This window comes from Magnolia sinica, chromosome 10, assembly GCF_029962835.1.
Source record: "Magnolia sinica isolate HGM2019 chromosome 10, MsV1, whole genome shotgun sequence".
NCBI lineage: Eukaryota > Viridiplantae > Streptophyta > Magnoliopsida > Magnoliales > Magnoliaceae > Magnolia > Magnolia sinica.
The window spans coordinates 74,296,032-74,323,096 of NC_080582.1; the positions used below are offsets into that span (position 1 = coordinate 74,296,032).

Consider the following 27,065-nt stretch of genomic DNA (forward strand, 5'->3'; position numbering starts at 1 on the left):
CCGAGTCAAGGCAGGACTCGCCCGAACCACAGATGACTCGTATCAAACCGGATTGGGTCCTACTCGTCTAATCTTAAAACCATGGTCTTCAAGCTAAATCCAAAACAGAAATCTCCTTAATAAATGTTGGTCCCACCAACTTTCTGTGTACTCCTACAAGCTTAGCAGGTTTCATGTGATAAGGCCCATCGCTTACTTCACAAAAATGTTAGTGGAGTTCTGCAGTGGTTTCACATACCGAAAAGACCACAGAAAAGTCACACATGGGAACTAGTGTCTTTTTTCTTCTTTTTTTCATTTTGTTTTTTCTTTTTCATTTTTTCATTCTTTGATTTTGGGTATATACAATAACAATTATGTATGTATCCATGACGACGACTCATCAGAGCATCATGAGCAGTTTATTGTCCCCCTCTAGGCCATAAATATACATATTGACAGATAAACCAATAATCATTTGAGACTTCAACTGAACTACAAATGTACATAAGGTGAGCAAGTTCTACTTCCATACCTTGATGGCACCATCTCTGCTGCTGGATATCAACAGCCTTTGATTCAACTTGACAGACGCCAGAGAGAGGATGGAGTCCCGGTGGGAACCTGCGGAATCAGTAGATGCAGCTGCAAGGATAGCTTTCGGGGTCAACTTGGTTGACGGAGGTCGCTTGTTTGTCTCCTGTTTCGGCAGCAATTAAGAAGATATCATCAATCTCACAGACATCAATCACATGCTTAACCAAAATGTATGGACTGTCTTTGACTTCATTAATAGGGTCCATGGCCCTCAACACAGGACTGTCCTATCTTTTAATGACCCTTTGGAGGTCCACTCAAATCATCAGGATTGGTTCTGATTTTTCAGTAGAACCAATACTTGCAATTTTGTGAGGTAGTAGAAATGAGAACCACATTAGGTGGGCTCCCACTTCCCTGCTTTTTCCAACCCAAAAGGCAAGTGGGTTAACTCCACTTGCAGTTTGGGCACAGTGCATCTAGTCTGCTGCAAGTCGGGAAACTTCTGTGCAGGCTTTCAGAATGAGTTCAGGACCTTGGTGACCTACCATGTCCCCCTTATTTCTGAGAATCAGCATAAAAGCTGGTCTGAGTCTGGCAAGCCAAGTCCAAGTCAGATTGTCTTCCCAGCTGTTATTCAAGATTTTCCATCTAAAACCTATGATGCTCAGATAAATTAGCCTTGTACTCTTTTTTTTTCTCCTTCCCCCTTCAGCAGGACGAACTTCAGATCTACCCTAAACATTAAAAAAGAGTGCTGTAGGGCAAATACTATGAATAAAATCATATTTATTGAGCTATGACCAAGCGATATGCTCTAAGTGATTAGCACGAGGTGACACTGAAAAGGTGAATCATGCTGTGCATGCCAACATGGGCACACATGCAAGACCCAGGTCACATCCCAGGTGGGCTTCTATTTGAAATATGCCAGTCTCAAGAGCCAGGCCAATCCACCTAGCTGGTGACCCACGTGTTCAATGAATGTTAGCACTGGTGATTTCGTTCTCCCCAACTTTCCTCGAATTGTCGCCCAAATAGCATTATCAAGATCATATGATTTAGGATTTGAGTCAAATCCTAAGCAAAACTATTTGAATCCCACCTTTGAATCCCTTTTTATATGAATCCACGATTTTATGATTTGAATCCTATGATTTATGATTCAAATCTTGATTTACAGTTCAAATTATACTTGTTTCCTTCTATTTTAAGCTTCACTTGGCTTTCGTTTTACTTTTTTAAATTGTTGGGAGCCTTAAGAATCATTTAGAAAAAAGAAAAAAAAAAAGAAAAAAGAATCATTTAGAAAAGGGAAATTATTTTATTTTGTTATTTATAAGAGATTAAATTATATATATTCTCTTCAACATTAAATTTTAGAGCCAATGATTTCTTACTTCTTAAGTGGTCAAAACACTAAATTAAGGTATGACTTATCTGGAATGTTTTTATGGATGGTTACAATCATGTTGACTTGCATATGTTGAGGAATGATGGTTAGAAATCAAATTATATTTTTTTCATTGGTCTACAAAATCAAATGCCACTTTTCCAATGTGATTCTACATTCAAGAAAGGTAAAAAGAACATAAATTATTGAAGGATCCTTGTAAGTTTTTTGAGAAAAATTTCTTGAAAGACAAAATAAAGGAAAGATAAGAATCTTTTAACACTATCATGACATGGTATTACTTTGTGCATATTGATGGCAAAAAAGATGATTGCTGAGTTTTTAATTTTTTCTGATTTATTTATAATTTTCATATTTTTAAGAAAATTCTAAAAAAAAAAAATCTTATGATTTACAATACAATTTGCGATTCGATACGATTCAGCCCCTATTACAATTTGCGATACAATAATGATTTTGACAACATTACGCCCAACTAATGGGTGAACTGGCCTGATCTACGACACATCATATTATCACAGCCCCACCAAATGGCTGGCCAAAATCCAGTGCATTTCCACGTACTGCCATCCACCTCTTCAGTCTCTCGAGCAAACTACCTTAGCATCTCTCTAAGATCAATCCTATCCTTGCCATAAATTGTATCCTGATAATCCAAGTTCAAAGGATTCTCTATATGATTGTACCCAAGAATTTAAATTCACAGTATCCCGTGTATGATTGTACTTAATCCTTTCTGTATGGATACCCACATCCATCAAGTCTATAATCCTCAGCCAGCTTAGCAAGTTCAATCACCGAACTGGACTCAACTCAGGCATCTTATGAGGTGGATTGAGAATTCAAGTTTTGAAAGTATAAAACCAAATAGGGGCCAGCCCAATGAACTCAAAGTTCAGACACGCAGACCCCAACATTAAGCTTGCAGGTTTGGTCCTAAGCTTTCCAGGCAGACAGCAATATATATAAAGTGCTAAGAGATCTATTTCTCATGACTTACCTGCACAACTTGAACCCCAAAACTAGATCTTGTGTCATAAAACTCATCATTTCCCATGCTCTTTGTTGAGGGCCCACAAACACAATAACTACGATCCGGGCTGGAACATGGTGAAAAGCAGGAGTCAGTGAGAAGAATTTTTTCTTTTAACATTGATGAGATTATATTGGAAAAAGGCCTAAGCCCAAATATACAAATATTTTTTTTTAGAAAAAAAAAACACAATTCAAGCCCCCCAAAGGGCAAGAAAAGGAAACTATGGAAATTACACTTCCACCCACTGGAATGGACCCACTGCCGTATCTGAGTCAGTAAGAAGAATAACCATAGCACATAAGAGAACCAAGATAGGAAAACATGGGTGACATGTAAAAAACCAAACCTGGAATGGTCCCACCGCCGTATTTTCAAGTCGGTTCCCCCGGTTAACAGATCTCCCGCGGGTAAGGGAAGCAATGAACGGATGCCAGGAAGGCGAGGGGGAGGTTCATTCAACTCATCGACTCTATATTTTGGTTTGGCATTCTGCTTCATATCCTGTTTAGAATTGGACTTGCTCGATGGTCTCGCCAGGGCCCATGGGATGTCAGACATTTCAGCATCAGCTTCACTGTTCGCTATTCTCAACACCTGCAAACAAGGGCGTAATAACATGGAATCCTCATACTGCAAAAGAGAGTATATGATCCACAGCCAAGGGTACACATGGCATCCTCAGGCTTTTGGTTTGAGTCTGTAGCAATGCACCCAATGATCTGGTGGGCACAACATTAGATGGAAACACCCAAAAAATCTACCAGATTGAAAGATCCTAGTCGTCCAATCATTGGCCTTTCTTCGCCCAGATATGGACCATCACAGAATTTCTTAACCATCTATTCACAGATGAAAGGTTTAAGATTGTCTCATCAGCAAAATTCGTGGGACATTGTTCATTCAGGGAGGAGCACATCAGACAAATGGTTTGGATCGCTAAATCATGTGCCCCACTTGTACACACTGAATCATGACGATCCTATGATTGTCCTTGGGTAGAGGATCATACGAATTGAACAAGAAAATGCTTAAAGTACCTGATGGCAGCTTCCGTTCTCCGCATTCCAAAGGGAAACTTCATTACAACCTGCAGCAACATAAACCAATGGCCTCGCAGTTGCAGATGCAGGGGCTGACGAATGGGGGATGAGCAGACACATTTTCTCCACAGGGCACACACGAGAGTACTGCCATGAGTTAACTGGTACAAGGAACCTCAGGTCCCAGAGAGTGAGTACACCCCTTGAAGACCCTGATACAAACCAATTCCCACAAGGACCTGTTACAAGAGAAGACACGAAGCCCTCCTCAGGAACTGCTCTCAAAGTCCAAGTTGTGGTATTCGTCCTTGTATCCCAGAGATGGATCCCACAACCTTGAGTACTGTATAGGATCGTTTGGCTGGCACAGCCATCCATGGAGTAGTTCATCAGGCTCATAATCGCACCTTCACCGACTTCTTTCTTCTTGATGTCAGCAATCCCTGAATACCGCTCGACAACACTACCCAACCCTCTGGAGATATAATCAACAGAGAACATATGCATCGTTCCATCGCTTGCTCCCACAATGACTTGTGTGCAGCCACGGAGCATTGTAGAGCATAATGCCCGGCTTCCTTCAAGAGGATAAGTCAGCCGCGACCTGAAAGAGATGTCTTTTTCCAACTTCCTAGTGTCCCATACCTTAACAGTGGAATCATCTGATGCACTGACAAAAAAACTATGGTCATTTGAAATTGCTATGTCATTGACGGCAGAACGGTGCTCCTGGAGATGGGCCACAAGCACTCCACAGGGCCTCCATCCACTGTCTGGGACCATCGATCCCCTGGCAAAAGAAGGCAATCCAGCTACATCAGATGGTGATGCCACATCTTCTGCAGTTATAGATGTTATGCCTTTCACTGTTGCTGAAATACCCATGTCTTGGAACTTGTTTGACAGAGAGGCAACTTGATCATTCTCTCCGTCTTCGACTTCAGGCATGACTCTATAGACCTGTTTAGAGCCACTGGTGAGATTGAAGAAGGAGCCTGAAACAAGCTTGGGTGAAACTGAATTAGCCAAGCTGAATGATTTAGTAGAAGGGTCCATCCAAGGGATAGACGCTGAACCAATTCCAGTAGAATTCAACGGTGAAGACGAATCCAAGGCTGCTGTGGGTGCTCCCATTGCTCGCTTATCCATGCAAAAAGAATACAATGGTATACCTTCAGATGGCCCATCACACATCAAACTGCTTCCAGCACTCACTTGTGGGGAAATGATACCTGAGAACTGCAACCTCTCTGAGCTCAAAGGATCCCGAATATCCATCGTGCTTGGAGTGTTACGGATAAAACTTCCCGTTGCTCTCAGCTTAGCACAATCTTCTGCATCAGACAGTCCAGTTTGTTGCATGACGTTGTTGGCGGATTTGTTACCCTGTGGATCAGGTTGTCTACCAGGCCAGTTCTTTGAAAGATTTGCATCTCCTCTCTGATCCAATTCAACTGCTTCAACTTGTTTTGAGTGAGCAGGTGAGTTGTACCATATCTTTCTCTGTCTCTCCAACATGTCTGAACTCCTGGCATTTTCTAGAACTTGGTAGAAAACCTGTCTTGAGACTGGAGGTTTGAGACATGAAAGGAGAAACGTCTCTGAAGCTAGTGAGGATGGCTCTCTGCGGAGTAAAGGACGTAAAACTGGAGATAGGTAAACATACGAATCGACTGATCCTAAATTTTCACTGCCCGCTGCAAAGAATGTGACAGCAAATCTTCGTACCCACTGACTGGGATGGCATAGCAATGCCAAAGCCCGCTGGCTCATTTCAAGTAGTATCCTCTTACGCAAGAACCCATTTTTACATAGCATTGCCAAGCATTCCAATGCATTGACGATGACAGCCTCCATCCCATCACTTAAAGCCTGCTCGATATAAGGTAAAAGATATTCCTCCACACTTCTTTGGCCAATGAAAAAGCAGACAAAAACAATCTGCTCATAGAAAACTGCCCTTAGTTGCTCATCTCGATCATTTAGAAATGCAGGGAGGATGGGTAACAGAAAGTCGTTGCTTTGCCTCTGACCAAAGAAGCAGCATAGACTGCTAATGTCCTGAAGGAGGGCTCTCCTGATATTGGGAGTTTGCTTTGAACCCATTACCAGTTCTTGTATGACATCCGCAATGGATTTCCTCAATTGCATGAGTTGCAAATCGCTGTTTTCACTGCGCAGCTGTCTGGATGTTTCAGTGGCAGGAGCTGATGATCTCTGAGTTGGACTTAATTTATCAAGAACCCCTGACTCGCTCAAACCATGCGAATGAATAAAAAACCGGTAAGCAGTAAGTGCAATTTTGTAGATGTTGCTAGCATAACAGATCCGCACGCTTTCTTCTGAATCATCAGGAAGCATGGAGAGCATAGGAAGGATATACTCTGGGAAAATCTTTGCGTCACTTGGAGGGAAATCTTGGACTAAAGGCAAAATGTCGCACAACGTCTCCAAAGCGGCACAGCGCACGATTGCTGCTGAATCAGAAAGCATCACGATAACGTAAGGCAGCACATGCTGCAAACGATCTTCATCGTCAATATACAAGGAAGCGGACTTCAGCAGAAGCACTGCCCACCTTCTCAACTGCGGCTGTTTGACACTTCGTATGCATGAACATAGCAGTGATGCAATCAGAACCATTCCTTCACATCGCAAATTATGTTGGGGCTCTGGAAAGAACGGCAACTCAAAAGTATCCAAACGATTGTTGTATCTGGATGTTAGTGAATTCAAGTCACTTTTCACAATCTTTCTCAAAGAGGGGAATTCGTTTCCTTTGAATCCCATGCAAAGGCTTTGATCTATCTCACTCAAAGATTGCTTGTTATGGTGGTTAGCATTTGGAGCAAACGCCGCATTCCTTGCATCCGAGCTGCTAAAGGCAGTGGCCGGCAAATTCTCTAGCTTAACCTTGGTATAAGAACCATGGTGATTCCGTTCAACATCTCGAAGGAGGGATGTGATATCACCCACAAGCTGAAATTTATCACCAAGCATGTCTTTCTCTAGCTCTGTTCCCTTTCTCAAGGAATCTTTTAACAGGTTCACATTTTGCTTGTCACTGTCCATCTGATGAATATCGCTGATAGACTCAGAAGACGTGCATACCTTCTGCCCAACCTCCTCACTTGACCTGACGCTCATCATTTTCTTATGTATTTCATGGAAAAGACTGTGTGTCACTGCAACCTGCAACAGGAAACACATAATATGGCTAAGCATGTGTATGCAATTATGAAGTCCCTTGTCTCGAGTTTAAAACCTTAAAAAGAAAATAAGGGGAAAAAAATACACTTCTTACCCTCGTATCAGAATCAAGACCAGTCAAGCAAGAAAAGAATTTATGAAGAAATGGTGAGAAGTAGGCAGGAAACACAACTGATGCGTAACTCTGCAAGTAGCTTTCAGCAGACAGTCTCGACTCTGGATCCAACTGAATCATATGAAGAATCATCTTGCGGATCCCTGGATCTGGTATCTGCACTCATAAACATGCACGAATCCAGCAAATATGATAACTGAGACCAAAAAAAAAAAAAAAAGAAAGCAAAAAATAAAAATAAAAAGAGAGAAAAGAAAAGAAAAGAAAAGAAAAAGAAGAAAAAGAACATGAATTTAAAAAAGATGTGAACAGTTACCTAGGAGCTCTACAATAAACATGAGAATAAGGAGAAAACAAGCAGATAGATCCATATTTATACTTGATATGTCCGAAAAGTACCTAAGAATCATATATTTATGGAAATCCTGGATTGATAAATGTGTAAAAACATCCTTTTTGTAATTTTATATTCTTTTTTAACTTTTTACCCTTAGCTGCCTGTTGAAGTGGCTATGGAGATGATGAGCTAGTCCAACAGGCGAGTTACATTAGCTGCTGTGGACATAATTAGATGCAAAATCATGTTTAATGTTAGCCACTGCTTTTTCTAGCAGCAAAGTGACTGCCAAGTGCCAAGGATGTCTCGGAAATAGTTTTTTTACCAAGGATTTTGTAGAAACACAAAATTCTTAGGAACATTTAAGACATGCAAAGTAAAAAAAATTAAAAAAAAATGGGAATTTTCAGTTACTTTCAGAAAGAAAAAAGAAAAAAAAAAAAAAAAACACACCTTTTCAAGGTACTGGCTAGGATCGTATTGCCCCCTCCGGTAAGACAGTAACTGGGATAATTCAAACAACGGCTGCCCCTCAAGGAAAAGCTCCGCAAGAACACACCTGAAAAAGTAACAAGATGTATTCCAGCTGAATAGAAACAACCTTTCGAAGAATTAAATGCGCATAGAATAATGCCATTATGCCATGTTAACATGAAATGCTTGAGAAAATAGTTGTTGGGTTATGACAGAAAGGTCCCAGCCTCCACCAATTTAGACCAAGCAACCTAGTTTGTCTTGGATTCCATTACCCATGAGTATGATTGAGACTTACACATTGTACGAACAAATTCCTCTGCCACGGGAGCAATGTGCAACCCACAGCAATAGGAGCTATGTGTATTTATAGCTTGCAAACACATCGAGCAGACTCATTTGGTTGTCTTTGAACTCGTGACTAACATCAAGTTCATGATCATGTAGATCACGAGTACATAGTATTGGTTGATCAAGAAGCAAGAATCAAGATACTAATCGCTTCACATTGCAGCAACATTCCCATTGAAGGTAAACATATGCATTATCTTCAATGATGGATTCTCAATGACAATGTTCATTTCCAATTCCAGTTTGTGCTTCCTTCACAACTATTTTGTGTCACCATCCTTCCACACACTGAAACTCGGTGCACATGTATTTTCCATCCGTTGCATTTCATCCACTGGTCTGTGGCAAGAACTTCGGTATGGAAATTCAAGATATTGCTGCTTTTCTTTGTTCTTCTATCAGAAAAAACATAGTAAACTACCTGCCAGTATCATCTCAAATAGGAGGGTAAGAGGAAATAGATAAGTTGAAGAGGAATGAGAAGAGAATTTGAAAGAAATGGAAAACCTACTCCACTAGGAGGAATAAGAAGAGAAATTGAAAGAAATGGAAAACCTAGTCCACTAGGGTTACCACATGGTAAAGGCTAATATAAAAGGGCGTGTGTGTGTGTGCGCGCATATAATGAGGAAATAAAGTAGAAGTGTAAGAGAATGAGAATTTGAGAGAAATAGAAAATCAACCCCAGTAGGGTTCCCACGTGAATTTCATCATCTTTTTTCTTCTTTTTTTTTTTTGAATGATTGATGGGGATATCTCGCGCATACGTGCACGCACGCCGCCTCACCTACGCACGTACGCACGAAGTAGGAGGGCCCCACCATCGATCTGTCTCGATGACGACGTCCAGGGAGGGCCTCATACCTAGAAGACGAAGTTTGGTTCAAAAGATTAGGCCCGATAATCAAGAAAAACCCATCATGGGATTTCATAATCGTGGCGGACTAGTCGGATTGATTTCATATTTTAGGTTTTGCTTATTGTTATTATTTAGAACATTGTGAACGCTTTAGATTTCTCTGTTTGGTTTTTATTTTAGTTTACAACATCGTCAAGTAATAGGTTGCGCACATGATGCGAGTTTTGGGGTATAGGATTTTCCCTATAAATAGGCACCCCTTGTAGTTCTTTTGATTCATTGAAGTTAATAAAAAAATTCTTGCTTTATTTTTCTACTCTCTTCGTGAGTTGTGGAAGAATTCAAAAGTAGGTGCGAAGCCCTCCCTTTTCGAAGGGCTAACTACCGTGGTGCAAAGCCACATCGATCCCGATTCACCCCCATCCTCCGTCATCTTTTTTTTTTTCATCTTCCCCCACCATCCATACTTCGAATTCGTCCATTTTGTTGCATCAGATTTCTTCATTACAGCAAGTTTCCAGATTTCGGCCCGCAAGCGAGCTGAAACTTCGGCGGAGCACCACACTCAGACCAAAGCTCGGATCGACGTCAGATTTGGGGGTTTTACAGCCCAAGCCTGACCGACCAAGGCCTAGGAATCTGTTTCTGGATTCCGTCCCCCACCACACGTGCGGCCAGCCTCAGGCACACGTGCGCCCGCACCTGGCTCGCTGTCCACACGCAGGGACTGTCTCGGGTTCAGGTTCCTTCCTATTTTCCTCTCTTTTATACATAATTTCATAAATCTTGACCCTAGATTACATCATCCCTAATTGATTTGCCCCTATTCTCATCCTAGGGTTCCTTAAATTGAGATTGGGGAATCCCTTGGATTAGGGACTGATTCTTATGCGTGTGGTTGATTTCTATTTTTCTTTGAGTATTGTTTGGTTTATAATTTTCATTGATCCAGCACTAATGTGTGTAGGCCTGGATCCGCATAGATTCCCCTTTAATTGAATGTTTGGATTTTCATGTGGGATGTGGAATTTGTGTGATTGTTTATGAATTGGTGTGATCTAAGCCTGAAATCTTGCATATCATATTTATTTTCATGTACTGCATCAATGATGAATATTATTAAAAAGCGGGGCAAAAGCCAACAGAAAAACAAAACAAAACAAAACAAAGCAACAACAAAAACTAAAAACAGGAGCCAACAAGCTCAAACCCAACTCACAGGATCAAGGAGCCCACTCCTTAATCAACATAGTTGATTTACACAAAACCCCCCAGGCCGAAGCCTTTTTGCTGTCAAAGTATCAGCTATTTCTCTCACACCAAATAACTCACAAAACAGCCAAAAGGGTGAGTTTCCATCTTTTCTTTCCAAGTTTTCCTCTGCCCGCAACATCCCAATATTTAGGGTGGCCCCCGACAGAGTCTGGAAAAACCCATGAAACCTCTGCTTTCCAAACGCCAGAAGAGAACATACAATGCAATAGCAAGTGATCAACCGATTCTGCGTTCTCCAGGCACAGAAGGAAAACATTCTGAAGGACAAGACCTCTTTTTTTAAGGTTGTCAATCGTGAGAATCTGACCTCTGTCAGCAAGGTAAATGTAGCAATCTTCATTGGGGCACCGTAAGACCAGAGCAACCTGGTGCAGCTCATTGAGGATGATGACTCCAAAGATGAAGGATAAGGTGGAAAGATCTAGCTGAAAAGATGCCAGCTGCATCGTGGCTCCAACGGACTGAGTCAGCAGATTTCGGGTCCACATTGTAACCCTGCAGACCGGAGAGAAGTAAGAATTCATCGATTTCGTTGTTCCTTAATCTCCCAACATTTTATCCAATAAAGCATGGTTGGTCTTATAGTTATCCTATAAAATCTCCCCTTAAGTTTGAATGGTACGCAGCAATCAAAAAAAACTCCAAAGGCACGTCTCCATTTCATCCAGCCAACTCATCTCCACTTCATCCACCCAGCTTTAATTCAACGAGTAACAACCTTTTCAATCCCTCCACTCTCATGAATTATTGACCCAAGATAACGACAATGGTCATCTATGGTACTTTTTTGTCAACAATCCAACTAATTTCTTGTTTCCATTCCTGCTGTTATTAAAATTGCATTCCATATAATTTGTGTTAGTCCGACCAAGTTTAAACCTTCGATTCTATAGAATCCCTATCTTGGGTTTACCCCCTCGTCTCGTCAATCAAAATTATGCCATCTGCAAACAACATACACCATGGGGCCTCTTCTTGTAAATGCCTCGTTCCCATCCATGACCAATGCAAAATTGCAAAAGGATATGGGCTCAATGCCAACCCCCGCTATAAGCCCACAACAATTATAAATTCACCTCCACTATTTGTCCTCACATTTGTTACCACTCCCTTGTATATGGTTTTGGGGCCTAAGCTATGAGATAAAGGGATTAATTCGCCATGCTCTATCAGTTCGAGCTTTTAGAGCAAGTGGTTAATTGTCCCACATCAATATCCTTCCTCCTTTCCTCACATTTCTCTATCAACTTTTTTAGGTAGGAAAATAGCTTCAATGGTTGACCTTACTGCCACAAGGCCAAACTGATTTGATGATGCAATCATCACATACCTTAATCCTTGCTCAATCGCCTTCTCTCAAAGTTTCACACTGTGACTCATAAGTTTAATCCCAACCTTGTATGCGCCAAAAAAATTCTAGCAATACTTTCTTTAATCCTACTTGCCATGTGGCATTTTGTTAGCAAGGGCAAAAATAAATGAACGAATGGCACTTGGCTCTCTTATCCATCATTTAATGGAGAAAACAATAGGACATTCAATTACAATGCTTCAAGTCCAAATCAAGTTTTCCAAGCAAAGTGGTTAGTTATGAAGTGAGCAATGGTTGAGAGTGCTTTGTAAGGAGCCCCAGTGGGGCTTTTCAAGTAGTTGGGGGAAAGCCTCTTCTTCGTATTAGCTGGACAATTTCTCATCATCCTCTCTGTTTTCCATTTTTGCTTTCTTCTTAATAAAATTTTCTGGTTACCCTTAAAAAAACAATTTGTTGATCTAGCAATATCAAGTCCTTTCAGACCATGTACACGTTTTCCACTCATTCAATACCCTATCTATAGAGCTGGTAACATCATCACATAGGCAGATGGCATTAACCATACAATTAAATTGATTAAGAAAGTGGACAGGAGCTTCCAAGTCCTTTTTTGTTCAATGGTCCTTCAATTCAAGTCGTTAGAGACTAGAGTCAACAATCATACAGTTGGTGTTTCAAAGGTAGTTTCGTGGAGAAATGAGAAAACAAAGAAAAAGATTCAAAAGAAGGGGAATGTCCACCCAATAGAACTTCCAAACAACTTCTATTGACTTCCCTCTAATTAAAATTTTTTTAAAAAAAAAAAAAACATATATTCCACAAATAACCTTGCTACATATATCCAGTGTTCAAAATATTGGTTATCGCACAGGATATATTGTTTGTATCAGGTAATTTATCGCACTTTTTGGGAAACATGGGGAAACATTGGGGAAATGGTTGAATTTTTCAATAAAACTTCGAGGATTGTTAAAAAAGACCTTAATACACACTTTTAAATCATAACATCTCAAAAAAGAAGTGCACATAATAGGTTTCCTTTGTATAGGGTCCTAAGATACGCGCTATCTGACTGAACTAATGCAACTATATTCAAATTGAATGCATAACATTTAGAGTGTATGTGATGATCATTTCATCGAACACTTCTAAATACTTCGAAATCAATCTCGATTGACAGCTGGTTGAAGGAAAATTTCAGGAAAAAAAAAAAACAAATATTTTAATAACTTTTTCTTAATTTTTAATTTAAAAATGATCTTTATTGCTTATGATCAGGCCAGATTCTGGCGAAAGTGTTGGCGTCCAGGCTGAGAGGGGTGTTAGGCAACATCATATCCGATAATCACAGCGCGTTCATTTCAGGAAGACAAATTATTAACAGTGCTCTTATTGCTTATGAATGTTTGGATTCAAGCTATAGATCCGGCTTCAAGGGCCTCCTTTGCAAGCTACACCTAGAGAAGGCATATATGATCACGTTGATTGGAACTTCCTCAAATATATGCTGCAACGAATGAGTTTCGGGCCTAAGTGGATCGGCTAGATGGGGAAATGCATAGGGCCCGCTTCTTTCTCGATCTTACTTAATGGATCCCCGAAAGGCTTCTTCAGAAGCTCTAGAGGGCTGCGTCAAGGGGATTCGCTGTCTCCGTTTCTCTTTCTTATCGTAGGGGAAGCTTTATCTAGAATGCTGAGAAAAGGTCAACATGAAGGCATCATAAGCGGCTTCAAGGTAAAAGGTATGGACAATTTGATATCCCACATCCAGTTTGCAGACGATACGTTGCTATTCTGTGAAGCAGATCAAGATAAAATCAACAACATGCGCACTACAATTTGTTGCTTTAAGGCAGCCTCAAGTCTCAAAGTCAATCTAGAAAAATCAAAGATGTTTGGCGTGAATATCGAGGAAGAAGAGCTGCAAAACTTTGTTGATTTCTTCGAATGCTCAACAGGTAGTCTGCCAACCACCTTTGTTGGCCTCCCCCTTTGTCTGGGTAAACTGCCTAAGTCCTTATGGGACAAAGTTATAGAAAGATTTGAGAAATACTTAGCACGATGGAAATGCAGATATCTCTTGCTGGGAGGTCGTCTTACCTTGATTAAATCAGCGCTCTCAAATCTGCCCCTGTACTTTGTCTCTATTTAAATGCCCGGATTCGACCTTGGCAACTCTCGAAAGACTAAGGTGAGACTTTCTGTGGCACGGGAGGGAGGAAAAAAAGAAATTCCACCTCGTAGAATGGGAGTAAACATGTGCTAGATGGAGGTGCAGGGATTAGAGATCTCGAAAGAATGAACCAGGCCCTTCTCGGTAAATGGACTTGGAGACTCAGGACAAAAAATGGGGCCCTGTGGAATTCGCTAGTCAAGAGAAAATATGGCCATTCAGTGGGAGGTTGGTGGACCAAAGATTCATTGGTTTATAGAGCTTCTGCCCTATGGAAAGATGTCATATTTGTAAAATGAGGTCCTCAAAGGCATTGGTTTTGTCGTAGGAAAAGGAGATAACATTCGCTTTTGGGAAGACATTTGGGTGGGAGAAGAGGCTTTAAAAGATGACTTCCATACAATATTTCATCTTGCTCCAAACCCGTCCATCTCGGTAGCTAACTATTACTCTAATAAAGTTGGGGAAGATACTATCTGGAATCCTACTTGTTGAAGAAATCTGCATGACTGGGAGATTGAAGACTATTCGGCTCTTCTGGAGCGTATCAACATCTATAAGCCGGATCAAACGACTGTGGACAAATTAGTGTGGAAATGCGACAGGCTTGGCAAATTCTTGATTAAGTCCTTATACTCCCTTCTCGGCAACAATTCCACCTTATTAGGAGAGTCAATGACAAATCACGTGTGGAAGTACAAAGTTCCCCCAAAGATCGCGGTGTTTGGATGGTTGGTCGGTAAGAAAAAGCTCTTGACGATAGATAATTTAAGGAAAAGGGGTATGATTATCACCAATATTTGCCTATGTTGTATGGCAAATGAAGAATCAGTTGATCATTTGTTTATACATTGCCCCTTTCACTAACCTGGCCTGGACGGTCATATTAAAAGCTTTTGATATGTCTTGGTCTAATGCAAGGGTATTTTCACACTGGGTTCGAGTGAGGTCGCCTGTGGGATGCAGGGGCACACTTGGGGTGGGCGAGGCCCACAAGAGAGGTCTCGTGCTCGAGACTCCTCACCGGGGGTGATTAATGTGCATTTCACACCGGGCTCGAGTGGGGTAGCCTGTGGGATGCGGGGACACACTCGGGCTAGGCGGCCCATGTGATTTGGGGCCCCACGAGGGAGGTTCGGCCAACGTCCTAACCCATGAAATGTGGGGCCTGGGCTATGAGATAAAGGGATTAATTCGCCATAATCTAACAATTCGAGCTTTTAGAGTAAGTGGTTAATTGTCCTGCATCAAATTGGTATCAAAGTGGGAGGTCTCGTGTTCGAGACTCCTCACCGGGGGTAATTAATGCAGGGGCATTTTCACACCGGACTCGAGTGGGGTCGCCTGTGGGATGCAGGGGCACACTCAGGGTGGGCGGCCCATATGATTTGGGGCCCACGAGGGGGTTTCGGCCGACGTCTTAACCCATGAGATGTGGGGCCTAGGCTATGAGATAAAGGGATTAATTTGTCATACTCTAACAGTTCGAGCTTTTAGAACAAGTGGTTAATTGTCCTACATCATGGTCCTTCCCTAATTCGATGGGTCGTCCTCTTAAAGCCTGGCATGGGACTACTCTAGGTAAGGAAAAGAACACAGTTTTGAGAATGACTCTTCTAGCAGTTTGGGAAGAAAGAAATGGTAGGTGTTTCAACGGCGTATCCAATTCGGCGGAATCCTTAGTTCATGGAGTTCAGCAGTTCATAGTAGAGTGGGCCTCCAATTTTGTAAATTTAAACGGTTGTAATCTGTTTTGTATCGGAGAGTAACTCACCCGCCATCTCGACGAGTTGCTTCTCTCCTTGTTGTTTGTCCTTTTTTATATATAAAGCTATCGTTATCTCTCTTTTTCTTTTTCTTTTTTAAAAATGATCTTTATTTTTTGAAAATTGACAAGGACATAACAAATCAGTAGATCAGCCCTCAACCATGCTTAATTTCATGTTTGGAGTGCAACATTGCAAGCAATTTAGGAGAAATTGGGGAAATTTTGAATTTTCCCCAAATCAAACCACCTACACTCAAATTCTAATTAGAGTGTATGTGATGATTATTTCATCAAATACTTCATAATACTCTAAAATTGGTCTCAATTGATAGCTAATTAAGGAAATTTTTGAGAAAAAAAGAACATGGAGAATATAAAGAACCAATGGATATCGAAATCAAAGCTCCAACTCCATGATTTTTCATGCAAAACATAAAGAACCAATGGATCCGCAACCATTTGACACTGATTTAACATAATTTCAACAAAAACAAGGGATTAGAAATTGAAAATGCTCACCGGATCGAACATGTGGAATATATTGGCACTACCTGTGTGTTTCGTATCGCACAGGTGGGATATATCGGCTGATATCGTCGATATTTAAAATAGAGCGTATATCAAATGAAAAATCTGCCCTCAACAACTATTTACTAGGTCACAAAGTACTCCATGAATACACTGCCAAATTAAACTTATTTTAAATCAGTATAATTCAATGAACCAATATACTTCATCCAATGTTGTAAAATGTACAAAATCGCATAATCCATCACCTGGGTTGATCGCTTAGGCTGCTAGCTTAAAAAAAAAAAAAAGAAGAAGAAGAGGGGGGTGGGGAATCAAAAAATCTAAAAAAATTAAGAAAAACTATGTTTAATTGCAAAAATGATTGGATTGGATTCTTTTTACCTATTTCATTGTATTTTGACTATTGGACAATCTAAAGTTATTGGAAAAATAAAAAATGGTAAAAATTCTAAAAAAATCAAGAAAAAGTATATTTAATTGCTATGGGTGATTGGATCGGATTTTTTTTTTACCTACTTCATTGTAGTTTGATGATTAGACAATCTAAAGTTAACGTTTATTATATATAACAAAACAAATTTAAACAATCAACAAGTTACACTAAGAGAGAATTTCGAGTGAGGGGGGAAGTAGCATAATCGCATTAGCCATCGATACTAATGGCATACAAAAGTATGCCATTGCTTACTCCCCAAATTGCATATGCCATCATGGCATATGCGATACACATGGCCCAAACCGCATATGCAATCGCATATGACAACAATGACTCCATCCCAAGCTCACTTTTTCTCAAAAGGGAGTGCCACAATTGGAAACATGAATGCCACAAACATTCTATTAGTACAGGCTAGACTCCTGTGACAGTTCACCACCATTTATCCCCTTTAGATGTAGAGCACATTATGGCTATCAAGCACATTGTGGATGGAGAATAACTCTAAAATCAAACTCTCAAGCAATCCTAACCATCAAACTGACGGCTATCAATGGATGGCTATAAGTAAAATAGTCAGTTGTCCAACTTCCACAAGCAAAGTCAGATGGGCATTTGACGTAAGACAGCCCTAATTATGATGCATGCTCATGGAGATAATTAAACAGCGGAAATAAAATGAATAAATGATCTAAAATTCTAACAGTAATCATCATAACTGAGAAAATCATAGAGGAAACATGCAATGGAGCGGGCTATCACTATGATGTAGGACAATTAACCACTTGCTCTATAAGCTCGAACTGTTAGAGTATGGCGAATTAATCACTTTATCTCATAGACCAGGCCCCACATCTCATGGATTAGGACCTCAGCCGAACCCCCTTCGTGGGCCCCAAATCACATGGGCCGCCCACCTCGAGTGTGTCCCCGCATCCCACGGGCTACTCCACTCGAGCCCGGTGTGAAATGCGCATTACTCACCCCTGGTAAGGAGTCTCAAACACGAGACCTCCCCCGTGAACCCCAAATCGCATGGGTCACCCACCCCGAGTGTGCCCCTGCATCCAACAGGCGACCCCACTCGAGCCCAGTGTGAAAATGCCCGTCTCAAACACGAGACCTCCCCCGTGAACCCCAAATCGCATGGGTCACCCACCCCGAGTGTGCCCCTGCATCCAACAGGCGACCCCACTCGAGCCGTGTGAAAATGCCCTTGCATTAATCACCCCCGGTGAGGAGTCTCGAACACGAGACCTCCCGCTCTGATACCAATTTGATGCAGGACAATTAACCACTTGCTCTAAAAGCTCGAACTGTTAGAGTATGGCGAATTAATCACTTTATCTCATAGACCAGGCCCCACATCTCATGGATTAGGACCTCAGCCAAACCCCCTTCGTGGGCCCCAAATCACATGGGTCGCCCACCTCGAGTGTGTCCCCGCATCCCACGAGCTACTCCACTCGAGCACGGTGTGAAATGCGCATTACTCACCCCTGGTAAGGAGTCTCAAACACGAGACCTCCCCCGTGAACCCCAAATCGCATGGGTCACCCACCCCGAGTGTGCCCCTGCATCCAACAGGCGGCCCCACTCGAGCTCAGTGTGAAAATGCCCGTCTCAAACACGAGACCTCCCCCGTGAACCCCAAATCGCATGGGTCACCCACCCCGAGTGTGCCCCTGCATCCAACAGGTGACCCCACTCGAGCCCAGTGTGAAAATGCCCCTGCATTAGTATTATAATATTCTCAATGTAATTTTTGGGTTATGCTCCATCCATAACTGGGTCAACAAGTTTGACGGTCTGGATTATGGTACAACTATCCCATGTGTATGGTTGAGGGCTCACAACCATTTGAAAAATTCCCTATTACCGACATTGTAAATTTAGGGGACAGACACATTTCAATTTCTAAAGACATCGAGGATTTCTCAAACCACATTCTCGCAATGCCTTAACCTCATGAACAAAATTCTCAACATTATCTTCTCACACAACCTATGAGCACACAATTGAGAATGAATTATGAGTTGCTGAAGTCCATAACTGTAACAATGACCTGAGTCAAGTTCCCAGATAGTGGTTGTGGGCAGAAAATATGGGCAATGCTCACCCTAGAGAGAAGATGTCCATAGATGGCTTTAAAGGTGCATCTGGTACAACTTGTGTCTCCCCTCCATGCTCATAAAATCTCTGAAGAGGATGCGCAACTTTGTTAATGGTCAAAAGAAACCATCCATGTGAATAGAATACAGAGTATTTGCATATTCAAGAAATAATTAACTTCATTGTTATGATACCTAGAGGAAGAGTTGTATGGGAGACTATACAATAAATGACTGTTACCATAAGTACAGCACAAGGTATGCATGTAAGAACTAACTTACACTATTCATGTTTATCTGTTTAAATTGCATTAAGCAAGCTTAAGCATTTATATCAAAAAAGAAATAAAAAAATCCAATCCAGTGTTATAAAAATCCTAAAAGAAAAATATTATTGCTGTCAAGGAACTATATTCCATTCTATACCTAAGCAGTACCAGTAACAATGAAGCACCTATTTCCTTCTACATTTATATCCATTCGCATCCACAACTCATACGACATGACTAATTTGAGGTGAGGATACACAGTGAACTAACGCTTTGTGTACGAAAAGAAATCTATGCATTTTTTACACCGGATACGGAGTATTTAGCTATGTCTAGCATATTTGAAGTAAATGCAAATATATCCGCATGCAAACTGAAGGCTAACCACAAATAATGATGTTTGGATGTGCTCACTCACGTAGGACATCTACTATAAATGCTGAAATGGAAGTTGCTACTTTCCCTGTAGTTGGGTGATGTGCTACTTTATGTCACATCCAGGTGCATAAGTTAACAGATGTTGCCATGTATAAAATAAAAGAGAACAAAAGAAATGTGAATAACAGATATGATCATGAATGATATTATATATGAGGAGCCAGCTAGTTCTTCTCTAGTTGAGCTTACAGCTTTCAAATCTGGGACGAGTAAGAAATTCGACATATAGGAAAGTGAAATCCTATTTCAGCATCATTGCAAGGAGAATCATGCAACGAATATTGAATTGTTTTAATAATTGTGGTTAAGCATTTGCTGACCAAATCAACAGTCAAAGATGCAACTTGACTCACTATCTGAGGTTTTTCTATTTTACCTTGCTTCAAACATGTTTCACAGAAAAAAGACGCATGATGATGTTTAAAGACAGTACCTTTTCCATTAGGGTCTCTTTCAAACAGCAAGTACAGAACAGATCAATGTCATTTCACTGAAGTGGATCAATGTCACTTCACTGAAGTTTAAGTCGCTTGGAAATGTTACACTGAGGGCATGTTTGATTTTTTAGAGTAAAGGTAAATGCATTTGAACTGGGCAATAATTATTTCCCTGGTAATTACCGCACCATCCCCTATGGTTGATTTGACTCTTACTTTTTCTGACACTAAAATGGAGGATGCTACCAAATATATGTGGGGCCCACCATGATGTATGTGGATTATCCACACCGTCCATCCGTCATGCCAACTGAATTTAGGACATGAGCCAAAAAATGAGGTAGATTCAAAGTTTAAGTGAACCATACTACAGTAAAAATGGAATCGAACACTCACCGTTAAAAACTTCATGGGGCCACTGTCTACTTTGGTGTGGGCCACTTGAATGTTAGATTTGCCTCATTTTTCAGCTCATGCCCCAAAATGTTCTGGTGAAATGGATGGATGGCGCGGATATGTCGTATACATGACAGTGGGGCCCACAAATTTATGCCAATCATTTTGGACCGTTTTTCGAAGCAAGAATACCATCGTATTTTCAAACAGGTGAAATTGTAATAATTTTCTATTTACAGGGCATTTACACTGAATTTGGAAAATCAAACAGGCCCTAAGGAGCTGAGAGACCATTTGGATGGTTGGAGTTGTTAGTCTAGGGAGTTATGAATCCTAGAAGTCCATCATGAATTTGGTATTCCTTTCATTGACTAATCTATTGTTTTGTTTGACATCTTGAACCAGGAATCATAAACATGGAATTTGTAAAGCTCTTGTTTGTATTGGATGTATATGCCCTTGAAAGCCAATCCCCTTTTTACAATTGTAGACCTATTTGACTATATCTTTTATATGAGAGATGTTCCAGTGCTCGTAGTTGCATGGCTTCACTTCGACAGTTCAACAGATTGATCGGAACTGTTCATTAAGTGGAGAAAACATTTTATGGACTACCTTAACAGATAGGATGATCCATTCCATCCTCCATTTGCCTTTTTTTTATAGCCATCCTCCAAGCCATGGATGGGATGGTTATGAATTATGATTGCCTAAAAAGTAAGCCTTTAGAATCATAAGCAATCCATGATGGGCCTTGACAAATAGATGAATCAAATTGTTGACTGGACCCATTTTGTGTGAACAATCTTGCCCATCCATATTAAAGGTCATTGATTAAATCGTTAATATTTGTCAGATCAGTTTGATGTTTGCATGGCAGCCTATGAAATGCGCATTTGACGTAATGAATAGTTGAGATCAATGGACTGGATTCTCTAAGTGTCCCAATGCAACTAGGAGCACTATAACTTGTAGTGCTTTGAGAGCACTGGAGCATTTCTCCTTTAATATATCTTGCTTGGCTTTGATCAATTTTCCATGAAAACTTTGGGTGGCAATATGTATGGGTTAATGTGCAAGACTCTCTTAGGGTCAAATGCATGGTCCTCAGAAGCAACGCCAATGGCGAAATGCAAGAGGGAGCGATCATAGGTCACAAGTACCTGAAAGTATCTATAACCATTGGATTGGGATCTGGACGACCCAATCAGGTTACATGTAGCTAGCTTGTGAGAAATGGACCGGTAACATAACAGGCATGGACTAATCTCCACCATGGGATATGGGTTGATATCCTCCCCACACGAGTACGGATTCACATGCATTACAGGGATCACATTGGTATCTCTTAATAGGGGCCCATCGCACCTAATTGAGATACAATCATGCTTTGGCTTAGGCTTATCCTTGAACTAAGCATGCAGAGTGACTTCATTGGTCCAAATATTGTGGTTCTGATGGACTTTGGTGATACCATTTATATGGTTGACAAAAGGGTGTTATTGGATTCACAATAATAAGATGCTGAGAGGCCCCGATGCAATCAGACATCGGATCCACAGGTCACCATGGAAGTTGCAAGGTTCTATTATTAAAATCCATCAAACATCTAAGTCTAGCCAGTAGAAAATGTGTTTTAAACAATGTTATACGGATTGAGGATTGGTCCAATATGTGGTATGGGAACTGGTAAGTAATAAGCTACCTCCTCCAATAAGCGGTATTCTATGGATAGGATCAAGTGGGTGAGTCCATTACATTCACTAAGTATATGCAACAGAATTCCACAAATGAGTTGATATTGTAATTTATACAGACATGATAAAGTTGTTATTAAAGATTCTGCATGCATGATATCATATTACATATTATATCATTCATGCTATTGCATAAACCAAAGTATCAATCTCTACAGTCTAATTATGAATCTATTTGAAAGTAATGAAATAGCAGGAATTTTAACAATAAATCAAAGACGTCAGAAGTGGAATTCCAAGGAGTTTAAGGACAGGGTTATTTGAATTGGCTTCAATTCTCAATCTATTCATTGGTTGTTTTATTGTTGAGGTCATTGGGCCAGGCAGTAATTGTCCAATGTAGCTTGGGAGAGGATGATTCCTCAAAATCTTCCTTTTTGTTTGTAACTTTTTTCTGTTTTGTGTTTTAATAAATTTACATTGACTTCTAAAAATATATACTTACAATAAATAAACATTTTCTTGAACCCCCTGGTCAACCACTACACTCCTAATTGACTTGGCCTGTTATTGACCGAGTCCAAAGCCGAAACCTGGTTTAGAAATTATGAAAAACATGAACAGTACTGTAATAAGCTTCTTCTTTTATAAATGAACTATAAGGAGCTTCAAAATGGAAAATTTTAATTTAAAAAAAAAATTTGCCAAACAATCAGACAATCTTAAAAGTTATAAAAAGCTATAACTAATCAAGAAAGCAGCAGCAAACAAATAAGCTTCAAATTGGCAAATAATTAGAAACTCTTAAAAATCATAGAGAGCTATTAACTAATAAAGAGAGCAGCAGAAAAGAAAGGAACCAACTTCCGGTGCAAGATAACAACGCCTCCTCCCTCCAGTGTCGAAGAAAAATGAGAAATCTGAGGGATCATCGTCAGGTATGTACGTCGGCTTGAATGATGCGAAGTCAGCAAGGTAGACCCAGTTCCAAGATGTGACCAGAACATTCTCACACTTGATGTCTCCTGTTTAAAAGAATAGCACGTGCTGTCACTAAGAAGAACATGTTTACACCCTGCAGTATAATCAACAACATGGATCTACTGATCGCAACATAGAGCCTTGGCCTCAAGATGCTCACCATGGCAAACACCATTCTCGTGGCTCTGCTTCACGGCATAAAGTAGCTGCACAACAACAGAGCGTAGTCATTGTATCTAGCAGAGATCCTATTTGCAAAAAAAAAAGACATGCAAGGGTTCCACCTAGAGCCCAAAGTACATAACACGTTGGCATTCCCCTCTACCTGGAAAGCTAGCCATTTCTTCTCTATGACACTGAGGAACGGTCGGGTGCTCAACCGGTCAAGAAGATTGCTAAAGAAATACTGTCGCAAAAGGTATGCAGCTTTATCCGTCTCAAGCCAGTACTACAAAGGCCAAAAAAAAAAAAAAAAAAAAAAAGGAAAGAAGGTTAACACAATCATCAATCTGGCTGATTATGGTGCATTGTCAAAAAAAATTGATGATCAATCAGGACAAGTGAATATGGATTCAAGTAGACAGAGATTAGATAGAAATTAGTGAGGACGAGCTAACTCCTGATCTTGTCTTACTTGGAACGGCCAGACATGAGAATGGTGTACATTACGAAAGATCTCCCTGATCTCAAAAAGCCTCCTCTCATAGTCCTGCAAACACGGAATCAAGAATGCAGCATCCATCAGAAAAAATAAAAAAATAAAAAAAAAATAGATAAAAAGGGGAAGAAGAAGAAAAGGAAAAGGAAAAAAGAAAAAGGGGGCATGTAGTGAGAGGATGGTATCTGAGTTAAGAAATCCTGCACAGATCTTAACTGAAAGAATGTAAAAATAATAAAATATGACAGATGATTACTAAAATCAATGCTCAAGTTAATAAAAGAGCAAGGGCAAGATGAAAGGCCAAATACATTCATACCTTGAGATCTATATAGTCCCCACGTTTAAAGTAGACCTTTACAAGAACAAGTCCTTCATCATGCTTGCACTGAATAGATTTGAAGAACCTCCCCCGACCGAGGACCTCCTTGAGGACGAGGTTGTAGGACGAAGGAAGGTCATGGAGGTAGTATTCAGATGCCGATACCTGGGTAGTTCGGGCAATCTTATTTCCCATCTCTCCCCCTCTCTAGATGCCCCTCTTCCCTCCTTTCTTTACTTCTCTTGTCTTTTGTCCTTCTTCCTCTCTCTTTCATAGATCAGAACTAAACTTTCCCTTTCCAAATTACCAAAATGTTCTCCTCAAGTATAGAACTAGCAAGAAACATCTACAAATGTGAAACCAGCAAAAAATATGTTAAGAAGGGAAGATAATTGATGGAAAAAAAAAAAAAAAGGAATCTAAGAAGTGAGAAGGAGGGGACCCTCTTCAATGCCCAAGATTGTTGAGAAGAAAACAAATGAAATGTGCAGGAACTGTAAAACCATTTAAATCACATGGGGACAAAATAAAAACATTTTTAAATAGGAAGCAAACCTGAATAGAACATAGCAAAATTATTGGTGAATCTTAAGCAAGCCTACTTTGACCAGGGTTTTGAATAGCGCCCATAGCGTAGTGTAGCTATGACACTATGTAGCGTTAGCAAATAGCGTAAATCCCCTGTAGTGTACACTACAAGGGTCATAGCGTATGCGTAGCACATGTAGCGTACGCGTAGCATATGTAGCGTATGAGCGTGCGAAGAATATGCAGTGTGCGCATAGCGTATGTAGTAATAGTATGCCTTTTTTTTAATGATAATTATATTTTATACTTTGTACTTAATACTGTCAAACTTTGGGATTTTAATTTCTTTTTGTACTAGTGACTTGTGGTTTCAATTAGACATAATCAATTATATTTAGCTTAAAAAGTTGTTGATGTGATAACGATTTGATTTGGATTATGTATGTGAATTGGCTTTTGATAAATGATGATTAATAACTTGTTCGAACATGCTTATACTTGAAAAAATGAATAATCTTTTAGGCGTTTTTATTTTTTTTATTTTTGTTTTTTTCTTACTATTTATCATAGTTTTTCTAGTTTTAAATTAAAAAATAGAAGTAAGCTACACGCAACAGAGGACTGAACGCTACGCAACATGCTACCTCCATTTAAAACACTGAATTTGACCTATGATGATAAGTTAAGGAAACGTGGATCCTTAGAAAAAATGGACCCCCTCTGCCATCAAGGATAAGTGCAATGGTGGGGGACAGGAGAAGACGAAAGGGTGGATTAAGTTCGTCAAAATTCAACAGTTTGGTGAAGGATGAGGAGGTTTTTCAGCGATGAAATGTAGTTGTGAAATGATAGAATGGGAAGACAGGGCATTCTTCCTGTTTTTAGAGAGAGAGAGAGAGAGAGAGAGAGAGAGAGAGAGAGAGTTCATGTGTGTGTAGTATTAAAAAACAGTTACGTTACGGCCATATCAGCCGTTACATAAAGGAAACAGTCACCCCCTTTACGCGATACAGGGGTGAATCAATCCATTATGGAAAAAAATGGGTTGTATCAGCCCATAGCAGCTGATACAGGCCGATGCACTCCCTATCGACGCCATTACAGGGCCAATATGGCCATAAAGGGCCCATTAGAAGTATTTACTTCTAATTTTTTTTCCAATTCATTATTCAATTCAATCATGAAGGAAGCTCAAAAACTAATTTTAAACTAGATCTAGGCCTATTTTGATGCTCAAAACACATAATTTGAGTGGGATTCGATGAATAAAAACGGAGTGAAGCAATTTAGGTACCATCGGAAGAAGGGGTGAGCCATCATTTCTTCATTTTTCACCTTTTCTTCGCCGCATTTATATGTAAACAGTGTTCATAGCACCAGTGTTTAAGTTATCGGCGAGAAATCGATAATATAGCCAATAATGGCAACACCGAAACCTATTAATTTCGTTTCTCTGACAAATGTCGCCGAAATTTCGGCGATTTCTGCGATCAAATGGGTTATCGGAGAATTCGTTGTAGATACTCACCACGAGAATTTCGGCGACAATGTAAATTTGTGAAAAAATTGGAAAAAAAGAAAAAGAAAAAGCTTTCATTTTGAATTTTTTTTGAAGATTAGAGAGAGAATGAGATTTCCGGTACCTGTAGAGGATGATTGATTGATCGCAAACAGTATTTGGTAGGCCAATCGCGAATCCATCGTAAGTTGTATGCCCGAATTCCGTAGATACGAAAAAACCCCCAATTCCCCCTCTCTTTTTTCCCTTCGATTGGATAATATATTTCAAATGCAATAGGAATTTCGGCAAATCTTCAGCAAATTTTTTAATGAATTTTTTATCGAGATTTGGGTAGAAGTATAGGGTTTTGAAACGGTGCGTTCGGAACCCTTTTTCCCCCAAATCGCTTCTCACTTTCGATTCTTACAGGACGACGCTGACGCTGGCGCGACCTGCGACTATGGAATGGCCCACCTTTAATACTCTTTGGGACACACTATAATATTATTTGATTCATCCGATCCGTCTATGTATTTTTTAGGGTCATTTTAGGATGTTATTCTGAAAATGAGTCAGATCCACATTTCAGGTGGACCACACCAAGGGAAAGAGTGGTGATTGAACGGTTACCATTAAAAATTTATTTGGGCCCACTGTAATGTAAATTTGCTATCCAACTTATTCATGAGGCCACGTGGACTTGGATGAAGGGAAAACATGAATATCAGTTTGATCGAAATTTTTGTGGGCCCAAGGAAGCTTTTAATGGTTTGCATTCAATGACCAATGTTTCCTATGGTGTGGTCCACTTGAGATTTAGATCTTTCTCATTTTTTGGCTAACGCCCTAAAATGATCTGAAAAAATAAATGTATGGCATG

The 27,065-nt window shown here is 40.2% G+C and overlaps 1 protein-coding gene across 3 annotated transcripts; it reads right to left on the reverse strand.

The window, feature by feature from the left end:
* Nucleotides 1–266: 266 nt before the first annotated feature.
* Nucleotides 267–26,624, reverse strand: LOC131216994 (serine/threonine-protein kinase VPS15). 3 transcript variants are annotated; one of them, XM_058211659.1, is made up of 13 exons: nucleotides 26,328–26,624; nucleotides 24,154–24,488; nucleotides 23,811–23,885; nucleotides 23,502–23,624; nucleotides 23,337–23,382; nucleotides 23,060–23,220; nucleotides 18,967–19,046; nucleotides 8,122–8,227; nucleotides 7,311–7,487; nucleotides 4,004–7,198; nucleotides 3,313–3,560; nucleotides 2,931–3,030; nucleotides 267–679 (listed from the first exon to the last, which is right to left on the reverse strand). In XM_058211659.1, the coding sequence occupies exons 2-13, from the start codon at nucleotides 24,349–24,351 to the stop codon at nucleotides 503–505; spliced, it is 4,686 nt and encodes a 1,561-aa protein (XP_058067642.1). In that variant the 5' UTR covers nucleotides 24,352–24,488; nucleotides 26,328–26,624; the 3' UTR covers nucleotides 267–502. The 3 variants fall into 3 exon arrangements, with proteins under 3 accessions (XP_058067642.1, XP_058067641.1, XP_058067643.1); XM_058211658.1 differs by having other exon boundaries at nucleotides 24,154–24,502; XM_058211660.1 differs by lacking the exons at nucleotides 18,967–19,046; nucleotides 23,811–23,885; nucleotides 24,154–24,488; nucleotides 26,328–26,624.
* Nucleotides 26,625–27,065: the final 441 nt, after the last annotated feature.